At 42.2% G+C, this 14,200-nt stretch overlaps 1 protein-coding gene across 6 annotated transcripts in view; it reads right to left on the bottom strand.

Annotated features, from left to right (window-relative positions):
• Window positions 1-10,908, bottom strand: part of DOT2 (SART-1 family) — a 34,875-nt gene extending 23,967 nt beyond the window's left edge. Inside the window, exons 1-10 of one of the 6 annotated variants that reach the window (XM_010258054.2) lie at window positions 10,772-10,857; window positions 9,416-9,485; window positions 8,305-9,066; window positions 5,790-5,931; window positions 5,615-5,669; window positions 1,291-1,404; window positions 1,108-1,204; window positions 964-1,030; window positions 814-873; window positions 96-711 (exon numbers count right to left, since the gene is read on the bottom strand). In XM_010258054.2, coding sequence (XP_010256356.1) covers window positions 96-711; window positions 814-873; window positions 964-1,030; window positions 1,108-1,204; window positions 1,291-1,404; window positions 5,615-5,669; window positions 5,790-5,931; window positions 8,305-8,966 — 1,813 coding nt within the window. In that variant the 5' untranslated portion in view covers window positions 8,967-9,066; window positions 9,416-9,485; window positions 10,772-10,857. The other 5 variants (XM_010258055.3, XM_010258056.2, XM_010258057.2 and 2 more) reach the window with 5 other exon arrangements.
• Window positions 10,909-14,200: the final 3,292 nt, after the last annotated feature.

Below are 14,200 nucleotides of genomic sequence, written 5' to 3'. Positions count from 1 at the left end.
CTCTTGTACTCTATAATTCTTTTATTAAAAATATTTATATTTTACTATAAAAAAATTCCTCTCCATCAAAGTAACAGCAATTATAACCTTGATACCTTCATTAAGTTGAAGACCCCAGACAAATTCTTCCATCTCAGTGAAGACAACCTTGTTTTCCTGTGGCTCTCCAGATGTCAAGTTTTCTTCATCCTTAGGTTGATTGCTTACAGTACTAGCCAGGAGTGCAACTGCTTGAGGACCAGATGCTGCTGCTTCATTCTGCGTTTTTAGAGCTAACTTTCTTGCTTTTTCTAGTGATTTGTAAAGGTCTTCTTCATCATCACCAAAAACAGGACTTTCGTTTTCCTCAACTTGAACAGTTAGAGTCTGTTCCTGTCGCAATGTTTTAGATGCCTCTTCCGCTTTAGCAAAAGCTGACTGGTAAGCATTACTCCTCATTTCCGCCTCAGATCTCTCTTGCTGTTCTTTGGTAGCCTGCCTCTGTCCATCTTTCCTGGATCCTAGATCCCCCACACCAAAACCAGCTGAAATGGCTTCAGCTTCAAGGGCATCTAAATCTAGCTTTACTTTTTTCCGCAAAGATTTCTTTTTCTTTGGCTTTTTAAACTGAAGCATTTCTTCGTGGGTATAAAAATCGGATGTAATCTTTGCAGATGAGTTAAGGTCTTCAAAATGGTTGCTTGCAGAAACACCCTGTAACCTCTTACGAAGCTGGCATAGAAAAAGAAATGACAGTTATTAGCAGGAAAAAAATAACCAATAATATTTCTTGTAACCACAATTTAAAATGAAGAACAGAAACTTTAAAGTCACCTCTTCTAACTTCTTTTCTGCTTCACCCGCAAAGCGTCCACTTTCATCCAAAACTAACCCCTGAAAAGAAATCAATGGTATGAAACAAAGGTAATATGGGAGAGATACCCTTTATCAACATATCTATCCATTCTATAAGAAAATGCTAACCTCATCTTCAACAGGATCATCATACTGTGGGAGAATTTTCTTTTGGGCACCATCCTCCCCACTGAACCTAGAAAATAAACAATAAAACAATGATTAGCTACCTAAAGTGAATATGTGAGATGCTATCTTGATCAATGATCATACTTGTCTTCGTATATTCCTGTCTTTTTCTTTGCAGCCTTATAAGCTGCATCTCTTTGCTTCTGCTCTCCAATCTCCACATTTTCAAGAACATCAGCCTCTGTTACATCACAAGTTTCAAGTCACCTTTAGGGAAACTGGAAGTCCTAAAACAGTACCAAAAAAGCAGACCCAAGCTTTAGTTACCTTCATTGACATCATCATTGGCAAGGATATTCTGATCTTTGAGAGTCAAAACAACTGCTCCACCTTCAATTACTTTATCAATCCCATGAAGAATTTTAACTCCAGCTAGATCCTCTGTTAGAAGGTGTCAAAAAAACATAATCAAATCAATCTGCTAAATCCCAAGCAAAGCAATATTAGTAACTAATCATCCTTTTTTTATGAATAATATTAGTAAATAGTAACTAATCATCATTCTCCTTACTCTTAACATTTTTTTATTGAAAACGGTAACTTTCATTAAGAATATTAGATAAAACATCTTACACTGTCAACCACTCAGACAAAGAGTGTTGACCCCAAAATAACATCAAGAATTACAATACAGCCCAAAAAATTTTCCCTGAAGGTCCCCTGTTTTGCCAAGCCATCTGCCACAGAGTTTTCCAATCTCCTTACCCATTTGAATGTTACTCCAACTTCCTTTGCCAAGCAGATAATTTCCCTCATTTGCTGTTGAAACTTCCATACACCCAAACTCTTTGTTTGCAGCCACCCTATTAACAATTTAGAGTCTCCTTCCACCTCCAAGTTCTGAAACTCCCATTGCTTGGCAAATCTCAGGCCTTATAGGAGAGCCAAAATTTCAGCTCTCAAAGAGTCTCCCACTCTTATGAGACCAGAGTATAGTGCTGCCATTCTGCCCTCCCCATCCCTAAAGACTCCCCCAGCTCCTGAGGGTCCTGGATTACCCAAGGAGCTTCCATCAAAATTCAATTTTACCCTTTGTTGTGCTCCTGGTGTCCAAGAGGGCTGAAAGATTGGTTGTCTGGTTGAAGAGTTTGCCACTACTGACCAGCCCCTTTGTATATCATCCACTACTGACCAGCCCAATGTATGACTTTAATGACTATTATGGACACTTTACTGGTGTCTAAGAGGGCTGAATGATTTGTTCTGTTGATCTTTGTGCCCCTTGGAATATTCTGTTGTTCCTTTCTTCCCATAAAGACCAAAAGAATGGCTGCTCTTGTTGCTCTCCACATCACTCTTCCCCTTTTCTTTGGAAGTCAGAAAAAACTTGGATTGAAAAGACTTGTCACATCCGGGGGAGTAGTCCACCTGCAGCCAAATAAGGAAGAAAACCAATCCCAAACACGATGCAAAGGGACAAGAAAGTAAAAGATGTAATACTGTCTCACCATTTCCCATACAAAGGCAACAAACATGAGGGGAGAAACACTGATTTGACGTTCTTTTTTGTAAATTATCAAGAGTATTAATCTACTGAAGCACCACCTCCCAACAAAAGGCTCTTACTTTTGGGGGTACAGGACTACACCAGACTTCCTTTGTGGGAAAAGAACCTCCTGGGTGTGAGGAAAGCAGGGCGAAGAAGTAGGAGGCACAAGTATAGGAGCCAGAGGGGGACTCTAACCAGATCTTGCTGTCATGACAAGATAGGTCCAGGAAAACAGTATTAAGAAGTGAGATTAGTTCAGCTACTAAGCACAATTCATGATCCCTCAACCCTCTTCTTAAACCTAGATCCCAAGAATTTTCATTAACAAGCACTGAAGAAATCACTTTCCTTTTGTTGAGGGACAGAGCATAAATAGGTGGAAATCTATCTTTGAGAGGAATGTCCCCAAGCCAGATGTCCTCCCAGAAACGAATTTTATTACCCAAACAAGCATCATACTTGACCAGCGGGAGGAAAGAAGGTAGCAATCTGTGAATTTCTTTCCATGGAGAAGCCCTTGTTGCCCTAGGATCAAGACCAGCGCCCCATCCGTTGTCTGCCATGCTATGAATGCTTACAATTACATTATGCCTTACGTTCTTTTGTTCCAAAGGAAACACCCACAACCATTTACCCAGTAAAGCCATGTTTCTAAGCTTGATGTTTCCTAACCCTTGGCCTCCACTATCCCTACTCCTTGAGACCACCTCCCACTTCACCAAATGGTCCTCTTTTGTATCCCCTGGCTCCCACAAGAAGTCTCATCAATTTCTCCAGTTTATTGGCCACTTTTATGGGGATCTTAAAGGTTTAGAGGTAATAGATTGGCAGATTACTAAAAGTTGACTTTATTAGGGTTATTCTACCCCCTAGAGATATATAGTTTTTCTTCCATCCAGCAAGCCTTTTTGTGAATCTTTCCACTACCAGATCCCAGAAGCTAACTGAAGTCAGGTTCCCCCCCCCCCGAAGGGTAGTCCAAGGTACGATAGAGGCCAATCACCTACCTCACAACTCAGCAAACTAGCTAGGCTTTCAACCTCTCTTCTCTTCCTATTTAATCCCGCTACACAACTTCTGCTCCAGTTTACTTTGAGATTGGAAATCCTTTCAAAATGGGTTACCATCCTTTGCAAAATGTTCATTTCCTCCCTTTCTCCTTCGTAAAAGATTAGAATATCATCTGCAAATTGTAAATGGGTAACCACCACATTATTCCCCCCAATTCTCCAACCTTGTATCAGATTATTGGTATTAGCCCTTGAAATCGAATCGCTAAACACATCTGCTATTAGAGTGAAGGGGAAAGAGGAAAGGGGGTCACCTTGTCGAAGGCCCCTTTTAGTTGGAAAGAAATCTCTAGCAACTCCATTAACCAAAATGGAATAGTGACAGGAGGAAACACAACCCTTTATCCATTTGCACCATCTCGCTCCAAAACCTCTCAACCTTAGCAGTTCTAGAAAGAAATCCCAATCCACCAAGTCATAGGCTTTTTCTAGATCTAATTTGCAAACTAGCCCTTTTTCCTTTCTCCATTTTTTAAACTCCACACACTCGTTTGTAATAAGGATTTGATCTATTATTTGTCTTCCAAACACAAAAGCCCCTTGATTTGGAGAGATTAAGGAGGGAAGAACTATTTTAATCCTCTCAGCTAACACCTTGGAGACAATTTTGTATATGCTACCCACAAGGCTGATGGATCTAAGATCTCTTAGGTGGGAGGCATCTAAGGTCTTAAGGATCAAAGTGATAAAGGTGGCATTTGCCCCTAAGTTGTATTTTCCCCTTTCAAAGAATTCAGTAAAAACCTCCACTAAATCAACACCCACAATTTCCCAGCAATCTTGAAAGAAAGCAATCGTGAAGCCATCTAGGCCTAGGGATTTGGATCTTTCCATAGAGAATATAGCTTCCTTTATTTCTTGAACTTCAAAATCCTTTTCCAGGGTTACCATTAACTCCCTAGGACTTCGCCTCTAGTCAAAATTTTCTAGTGGCTCTCTGGTAGCTCCCTGATTAGTAAAAATGCCTTTAAAGTGATCCACAAAAGCTTGTGCTATCTCCCTAGTTAAAGTCTGCCCATTCCACACTAACTAAGCAATAGAGTTACTTCTTTTTCTCCCATTTGCTACTAAGTGGAAAAAGCTTGTATTGCCATCACCTTCCTTTAACCACTGACATCTAGATTTCTGTCTCCAACGAATCTCCTCTTTCCTTAGAATCTCTTCCAGCTCATGCTTTAGTCTCCATCTCTCAGATTTCTCTTCCTCTCTTATTGTCCTTTCCCCTTCCAGCTCATCTAATTCCCCTATTCTATGTGAGAGGTGCATCTTTCTTTCCTCCAACGACCCAAATACTTCCTTATTCCACTCTTTAATCCTACCCTTCAACCTTTGTAGTTTTTTTGTAAAATCTAAAACCTTTCTGTCTAAACTCCACTTGATCTTCTTCCCACCATTCTTTTACTTTTGATTTGAAATCCAGATGCAACAGCCACATGTTCTCAACCCTAAAAGGGCAGGCACCTCCTCCCAATCTTTCTTCAGAGATGCTAATAGGATAGTGATCCGAAGTAGTTCTAGAAAAGGCTCTAAGCACTAGACTCCGCCACCCTTCCTCCCAGTCTAAAGAAAAGATAAATCTGTCGAGCTTGCAACAAATAGGTGTCTCTTGAAAATTGGACCATGTGAACTTTGCTTGAAGAAGGGGTAGCTCTCTCAGATCATTTGTATCTACAAAAAGGTCAAATTTTCTCATATCGGAAGTAATCCTATGGCTAGGATTATTTGTATCTACAAAAAGGTTAAATTTACTCTTAATATTGTGACTTATAAGATGCAAAAGAGATAGTCTAAGGTATTTGATGGAGCTAGATGATGGCTCAACCATAACTACTGGCTCATTGCTCATATAGTAAACATTCCAACTACTGAGCCATAAAACAAGTACCCAGGGTGTATTTGCTAAAGTATGGACCTTAGTCCAACATAGCACTGCTAGAAAGAGACTACCTACAACATGTTAAACATAACATCTGGAATATAAATAATCAATCTACAAAGTGAATAAATAAATGAAAACAAAAAGGAACATTACTGGAGGTGTGTCGAGCCGTATCCTCATCTTCACTTTCCCCTTGGTCAATCTTGTCCTGGGGAAGAGCCATGTCATAAATCAAATATGAACAGCACAACAAACATGGGAATCATGAAAAAGGTATCAAACCAAGGAAAGCATCATAAAGAAAGGAAGCATAAAACCACAAACTGACCTGCTCCTCAAAAACCTTAGAGAGCTGCAAGGCTTTCTGCTTTTCAGCATTCCTTTTCTCCTCCAACTTGCGGCTCTTGTTAACCCATGATAAAACCTCAGATACACCTTCAGACTTTTTCTTCGATCTTTCTTCCCTCATTCTGTTGCAAGAGAAATCAAAATCAAATAAAGATAGAAATGCTTCTTCAAACTTCCATAAAGTTAATAACACTAAACAAAACAACCAAATAAATATTAGGAATAATGGACAAATATCAAATTTCTTGCATGATCAAATGGGGAAAAATATACTGATTCATCATAAAAGCAGCAGACAATTTAAAATATGCTCTTTTAGCCCTTACCCATTGAGATATAAAGCGAGATTGAAGAACTACCCTATCAAATACAGCCATAAACTTTAAATCGAGGCTGTATCTCAACGTAAACAAATATAGTATGCAACTAAGAAAGATGAATATTTCTTTTCAAAAAATGTAAACAAATATATGCAGTTTTCTACCGGTATATATTTTTTCAATCACATTCTTCAATTTTTTTATTTTCAAAAAATGTGCGCCTTGCTTCATAAAAGCACATGCCTCAACTTGTACCTTGTGCCTCGGATGCAAGATGGCCCTTCCGCTTTTTTTTTTTGCACCTTGCACTTTGAAAGCACTAATCCTAACAAGCCCCAAAATAAAAAAATAGACAACAACCTCTCTTGTTACGAACTTGCAATGTAAATCCCCATGTTCTGCTGTTACAAGAGTAGCTAGGCATCCACTAAATCTTCCCCTCAAACAGAAACCTTAATCAACAGATAAAATGAGGATGGTTTCTGAAGCATGTTCTCTTTTCAGGTTGGAAACAAAGGTTTGCAGAGAGGGAGAAGAAACAAAAAATGAAAGAGACAATATGAAAAGAGAAAAGGCCAAGTTGAGACGCTGGGGGGGGATGGGGGAGGAAGGAATGTGCTACTACAGATTTTGAGTAAGGAGAAGGCTTGTATGTGTGGTAGGTATTAATCTTCCACTCCCTTTCAGTGGAAAGATTGACCATTAACAAATAACAAAAAAGCAGGTCAGTAGCACAGTACTTGAACAAAGGCTTGGGTTTTGTTTCTACTTCTGAAGTGCTCAATTGGAGAGAAGCAATAGCCATACAACATGGTTTTATTTGTGTCCTTAGTGATCAAAAGGATAAAAAGAAGCTTAGCACTTAATGCAAATTCCTAAAAGGTATAAAAAGGTTTACATATATAGAAAACAAGGCAATTATCCTGTCAAATTGGAAATATTATGTTATTATGAGATCTAATCAGGTATATGCGATTTCAATCTGATAAGTAAAAAATTCTGTTTGCTGATCCAAAATTAATTCATTTAATGATATTGGGTATCTGGATCCAATTTAAATGGATCGGATTCAAAAAGGATCAAATCAATGCTATTTTGCAGCCCTAAACATAGCCACTTAGCCAATAAAACCTCACTGATTTTTTATCAATGGATTGTATCTCTTTTCTTATTGGAAACGGTAACTTTCATTAAAGATATCAATTAAACATAATACACTGTCAACCACTCAAAATACGAGTGTTGACCCCAATCAGCTTCAAGAATTACAAAACTGCCCAAAAGAAATTATCCCTGAAGGTCCCCTGCTTTCTGCCTCAAAGTTGGTTGACCTCCTTACCCATTTGAAAGTTACTCTAGCATCCCTTGCCAAGCAGACTATTTCCCTTATTTGTTGTTTAAAAGTCCATACACCCAACATTCTTGTCTGCAGCCACCCTATTAGCAATTTAGAATCCTCTTCCACTTCAAAGTTCTGAAATCCCCATTGCTTGGCAAATCTCAGGCCTTGTAGGAGAGCCAAAATTTCAGCTCTCAGAGAGTCTCCCACTCCTATGGGACTAGAATATAGTGCCACCATTCTGCCCTCCCCATCCCTGAAAACTCCCCCAGCTCCAGAGGGTCCTAGATTACCCAAAGAGATTCCGTCAAAGTTTAATTTTACCCTTTGTTGCGTCTCTTCAACTTGAGAAAAAGAAACCAGGATATCAAACTCTAGTAAACTTAATTGAAAGAGACTTAAACTTCTTGTATTTAACTTTATCCATGTCTTTGGTGTAACTAACGAGCTTGAAATTCATTTCTGTAAGATCAGATAGATATACAAGTTATAAAATATATAAAGTATTAATTCTCAGCTTGGTTTTTCTTCGAATTCACTAATAAGATTGAGTGTTTACCAACAAAATAATTACCACTATGGACATGCAAACCAACAATTCAAAACAGGTGATGGTTTAATAATCAAAAGCATGTATAACCAGGAAAAGAAATGATATATTCATCTCAAAATCTCTAAGTTATGCATACGAAGTCAATAAGTCAGTAATTGACAGTAAAAATGGTCCAATAGCAAACAGTGAAATAGCAACTCTTATAAAAAAATAATGATAGTGCAACAACAAAAAACATCAGCACAAGATAGATGAAGGAACCAATAGTGGAATGCCTACTTACTTTAATATGCGCTCTTCAAGCTCCCCAGTTGATGGCTGTGAACCACCCATTGCCCCATCTACCTTTTTCTTATTCTCGACACTCATGTCAACAACCACATCATGTTGAACTTCCTTCACTTGCTTTACAACATCCCTATCATTCCCACCATCCAGGTCCAGCTTCTCATCTTTCCCAACATCCTTACCCCTACCTTGACTTTCATCATCCAATTTCCCATTCCTTGCATCTCTTTCTTTATCTTTAGATCTCTCCTTATCCTTCTCCTTACTCTTGTCCCTCTCAAGTTTTTCCCTGTCTTTAACCTTTTCCCTTTCTCTATCCTTGTGTTTCTCCCTTTCCTTCTCTCTGTCTCGGTCTTTTGATCCATCCCGATCCTTCTCCCTCTCCCTACCCCGTTCCTTCTCTTTCTCCCTATCCCTATCTTTTTCCTTTTCCTTTTCCCTCTCTCTTTCTAGTCCCCGGTCATGTTCCTTCACTCTCTCCCTCGCCTTCTCTTCCCTGCGGCTCTTCTTCCTATCCTTGCTCCGATGCTTGCTTGACTCCCCTGGTTTCTCAGTCCCGTTTCTTTCAACATCGTCCCATTCTTCATCCTTGTAATCTACTACTCTATGAGAATCATTTTCCAGCCTAGATTCTGACCCATCCAAATCCATTACCATTTGAGCTACAACCTAATTCAACTAGCAGAAATCTCGTAAACCCTAAACTGTGTTGCCCCAATTATTTTGATCAAATCCGAAGGAGTGATTGAGGTGGCACCTGGCACAAGAGAGAAAAATGATCAGTGCTTCAGAAAATCCCCTCTACGACAAAAAACTAAAGGCCCCGTTCGCTTAGGCCCTGTTTGTCATCAATTCTAGAGATTCTCATTCTCAGAATCCTTTCAGAAAATAATGGATTTTGAGAATTTTCATTTAGAGAATCGTCAAATTGTGTTTGGGACAGTGATCTGTTTCTTGTTTCTCAGAAACAGAATCGCGTTCGGCAGCAACCAATTTCTGGAATCAATTCTCTAGATACTAAAGCTTATGAAACTCTTAAATTTAATTTATGTGCAACTCTCAAATACTAGTAAAGAACAAGTATTTGAGGAAGGAGTTCTACTCACAATATTTGCAATTTAGTTAAGCTGGTGAGAAATGTTGGCAGGGAACTTTAAGTAATTTTTATCCAACTTCCTACAGAAAGATTAATTACACTTATTAGCAGTAGTAGAAAAATTGCTTAAGTAACTGCATGTTAACACTTCACTTAATGAGTGGATTTAAGACTTTCTCGCATTATTCTGCAGAGGCCATATCACAATTTTGTGTCAATCCTCAGCTACCAAAGCCTTGCACTTATGTACGGATAATAACACTAAAAGAAGACATTGTTAATTAGCATGATAGCCAAAAACGCCCTTTTTCTAGAATGAAATGCAGCTCTGTTACAATAGACGATGCCCTTTCCATTCAAGCAGAGATTGAAGATAGAACTTCACCCTCTTCCTTAGATTAAAGAGCATAATAATCAAATATGGAATATGATTTGGCAAGAAAATATGGTTCATGTTAAGAGGACATTTTGAGCATATTTAAAAATTTCAATTCAATTCAAACACATGGAATTCTTATGAAAAGAAAAGAGAAAACAGAATTTAAAGAAGTAAAATTAAAAATGGCTTATAGAAGAGAGAAGAAAGAAAACGTAAATGAAATTCTTATCAACAAATCATCCATATCCTGAGAACAATTCACTATGCAAAGGAAATCCACAAACCCTTGAAACCCAAAGGGCCGAAACATGCAAGTGGTCCAGAGAAGGGATCTAAATCAAATGAGCACTAGCTTACTTACTCAACTCACCAAAAATTAATTATAGTTACCAGAGTAAACATTTAAAGTCCTCAATGAAATAAATAAAAACCCTCAAGCATAAACAAGTGAAATTTCTTAGCTGGGATTTAAAACCCTCAAAACTGTTTAAAGGTGTAATCCTCCGTCACATTAGAAAGAAAGTATGAGAGAAATTGTACCTAAATCAGGACGAACTGAAAAGATAGAAAAACAAAACAATTACATGAAACAGGACGAATCAAATTGAAGCGCAAATCAAACGACACTTTAGCTAATTTGAGGTATATGTAAATACGCAAGCATGAGGGGCAAACCGTTGGGAGAGCAGAACAGGCTTTCCTTGCAACAAGAACAAACTATTGCAGAGCTGGGTTTCTTTATCGAAAACGACGACAACAACGAAGAATGAAATACCTAGAGCTTGAAGAGAGGCAGAAGTCTATATCGTAAAGAGCGGGAAAAGAAGTAAGAAGAAGAAAACCTGTTTAGGGATTTACAGAGGGAAACGAAATGGAGAATAAAACATGGAATTTCGAACTTAGATCCATGAGAAGCAATCAATCGAAGCTTTAGAAAAAATGGCGGTTTGAGTGAAGACATTTACCTGATGTTTGAGCGATATTTACCTGAGGTTTGAGCGAAGATAACCGTTGAGTGAGAGGAAGAAGACGGCTCGGTGCAAACTGGGGGACTTTTTAACGACGCTAATGTATTTTGTGACAAATTTACTGTCCTCTCACGTGGCTTCCTGTCGCTCGTGTTCGTTATTTGGAGATGGGAAAATTACCGATCAGAGTACTCTAGTTTGGCTCGAGTGATAATTTAGTTCTCGAACTTTAAAATGCCATAAACTGGTATTATTTATAGTTAATCAGTCATTAAGTGGCATATGAAAAGATACAAATGCCCTTTAAATGTTATCTAATTTTTTTTATCCAACATGTACTGATTGATTTCTGATGATGGGTGATTTGGCCCGACCTAGTAGTCCGGGGACACGTGTATATGACCTGGCCCAGTGAACAGCTCAGCCTAACAGCACGACTGCAACTCGACGGGAGAGACACGCCGAGTCCAACGCTGGCCACTCGGCGAGTTAAGCAACTCACTGGGGACTGACGCCTAGCCAATTTTGACTCCCACCAAGTGTGGAAGGTCTTGAGCTCTCCCAGGGGCCCGAGCTCCCCCTAAGGGGCCCGGAGCTCTCCCTTCCCAAAGAGGAAGCACCCTCGCTCGTGGCTAAGTGTCCTGAGCACCTCGGGGCAGCACCGTCCCCCCTCCCCCTAGTGCAGGCACCTCGGCACCTCGATACAGGGACAAACCTGCCCCAGACAGTCCGGTGTGCGGTAGCTTGGTAGGCTGTGGGGAGCCCTGTCTGACATCCGGACCCGGTGGCAGGGCTCTGATCCCTCACCAGGCGGCGTTCTGTTTGCCTCCTCTGGAAAGCGTGACACGTCTGTCAAGCCCGAACCTAGTGATGACAGTTTGTGGCGGCAACCTGTGCCTACCACATCTACCTTGGCAGTAACGACAAGGGCAGTGGCGGTTATGCCAAGTATGACCAGGCTCCAACAAAAAAGAACTCTAACTCACACAAAGAAAAGGTATTGAAGCTTAAGCACTCTGAGCACTCTTACTCTCTATTCTCTTTGAGATTTTCCCCAGTTCTAACTTAGACATCGGAGTGTTCCCACCGAGATAACTCCCCGGAACCTTTAACTTTCTCCTTCTTCTTAGGTGTCATTCTTTCCAGTTAGAAGCCAGGTCACAGCTAGCTAGGAGTGCCCAGATCGTGCAGCATCATTTGGCGTCGTCTGTGGGAAACGCTTCAAAAAGCCTCCCTTTAATCTCTGCGAAACTTCCCTCTTTTGCTCACCAGCACCACTGACACCCATGGCTTCTTCTAGCAACTCCGAACGCCGGAGCACCCCAGAGGAGCAACTCCAACTACCCACCGTTTGCATTGGGCAGTTCACTGTCCCCCTCTCTGCGGATGGGATTCCTAGCCTGAACGTGCCCGTAACGGTGGCACCCGTAACCGTCCTGCTGCCCCCTGCAGTCGGGATGACCTCCGCTAAACCCACCGTTCTCCCTCCGGTGGTTGACCAAGGCCAACTCGAAGACTTGATGTAGTGCATGCGGGCCATGCAGGCCCAAATGCAGCAGTTCCAACAACTTCAGCTTCACCAGCAGCAAGTGCTGCACCAAGTGTCTCAGTACCAATATCAGCAGCAGTTCCCTTCACTCCCTCCCTGACATCTGGCGGCACAGCCAACCAAGCCTCAGCGCCGCAGTGAACTCCCTTCCCGATGGGGAGAAACTTCGGCATCAACTCACGGAAGGAAGGGAAGACTCCCTACCCCCGCCATGCGGTCCGCAGTCAGGTCGGGGGCTTCCCAGCCGATTAGGTTGGCGTCACCCCAGCACTCGCAGTTTGAGCCTCTGCTCGCGGAGAACCGGTTCGAGATGCTAGCCGACAACCTAGAGCAAGGTCCTTCTGTCAGTAGCTACCGGCAGCCATCCCTGCCTCCCGCTGGGCCCATTGAACTCAGCAATACAGAGGCCAGCAGCACCAACGTCGAGCCGGCCAAGAAGCAGCGAAGACGTCGCCGGGCCCGCCGGACTACCACCATCCTCAACCTGCCCGAGCTCAAAGGCAAAATAGAAATAAGTTTGGGAGGGGTGAGAGCCACACCACTTCTCTCGGTCCCCTCTCCTCTGTCCCCGGAGCTCCTCGCAGTCCCCATGCCCAAAGACTTCAAGCTCCCACCGTTGGAGAAATACGATGGGTCCTTCGACCCCAACGACCACGTCGACGCCTTCCAGTCCCAGATGCATCTGTCGAGGGCAAGCGAATCTTGCATGTGCATGGCCTTCTCCACTACGTTCAAAGGGGTGGCCCGCACCTGGTACCGAAACCTCTCGTCGGGCTCGATAAAGAGCTAGGCGCAGTTCATGGAGGTCTTTACCTCCCACTTCATCACTAGCAAGAGATGCCCGAGGACTCAAGAAAGTCTCCTCAGCATAGTTCAGAGGGAGGGGGAGTCCATCTGGAGCTATATCAAGCGGTTTAATGATGCTTGCTTACAGATACCCGATCTGGACCCTGCAGTTCAGCTTACGGCGGCAAAACGAGGTATCACCCACAGAGAGTTCAGATGACACGTGGTCGTCAACCAGCCCAAAACCGTGACTGAGTTCCTCGAGCTCGCAGATCTGTTCAAAGGAACAGAGAAGGAGATCAACCAGAAGGGCGAGCACGCCCCCGAAAAAAGAAAGAGGGAACCGGAACCCCCGGCTTCTAATGACTACTAGAAGAAGAAGGATCAAGCTCAGGGGGCACAACCAGTCCAACCTTTCCGAACAACAGTAGCAGAAAAGGTGTTTACACCCCTCAACACGAAGCGGGCCGAGATCCTCATGGCGATCAAGGATGCCCCGTATGTAAAGTGGCCACCTCGGCTCAAGGCCGATCCTAGTGCTAGGAACAAGAACTTGTATTGTAGCTTCCATAGAGATCACGGTCATAACACCAAAAATTGTAATAACCTCCGCGATGAGATAGAAGAGCTCATCTGTCGCGGATATTTGAGAAATTTTGTACAACATGGCAATAATAATAATAAAGCAGGTCGGCACGAGAGGCAGAATAAAGAAACCCCCGAGTCTAGCAGACAGGCGGAGCAGCCGCAGAGACAGCCTCCAGACGAGAGGCCAGTCCGAGAGACCATCCACGTAATCGTTGGAGGATCAATTGTCGTGGCCTGTGCCTCGGCAGCAGCTCGGTCATCAGCCCGCGAAACCGCCAGAGAAGAGTTAAACCCCTGGAAGCGGCCAAGGGTGGGGGAGTCGATCTTCTTCACTGAAGACGACGCGTGAGGAGTCCACTACCCCCACGATGACGTGCTCATCATCAAGATTAAGGTCAATGACTTCGAAGTCAAACGTGTCTTGGTAGATTCGAGCATCTTGGCAGACATCCTTTTCAAGGCGGCCTTCGATCAGCTTCAGATCCCAGAGGGTGGCCTGAAGCCCGCAAGCACTCCACTGGTGGG

Source organism: Nelumbo nucifera, chromosome 5, assembly GCF_055504915.1.
Source record: "Nelumbo nucifera cultivar China Antique chromosome 5, China Antique-T2T, whole genome shotgun sequence".
Lineage (NCBI taxonomy): Eukaryota > Viridiplantae > Streptophyta > Magnoliopsida > Proteales > Nelumbonaceae > Nelumbo > Nelumbo nucifera.
This window is presented reverse-complemented; position numbering and strand designations above follow the sequence as displayed.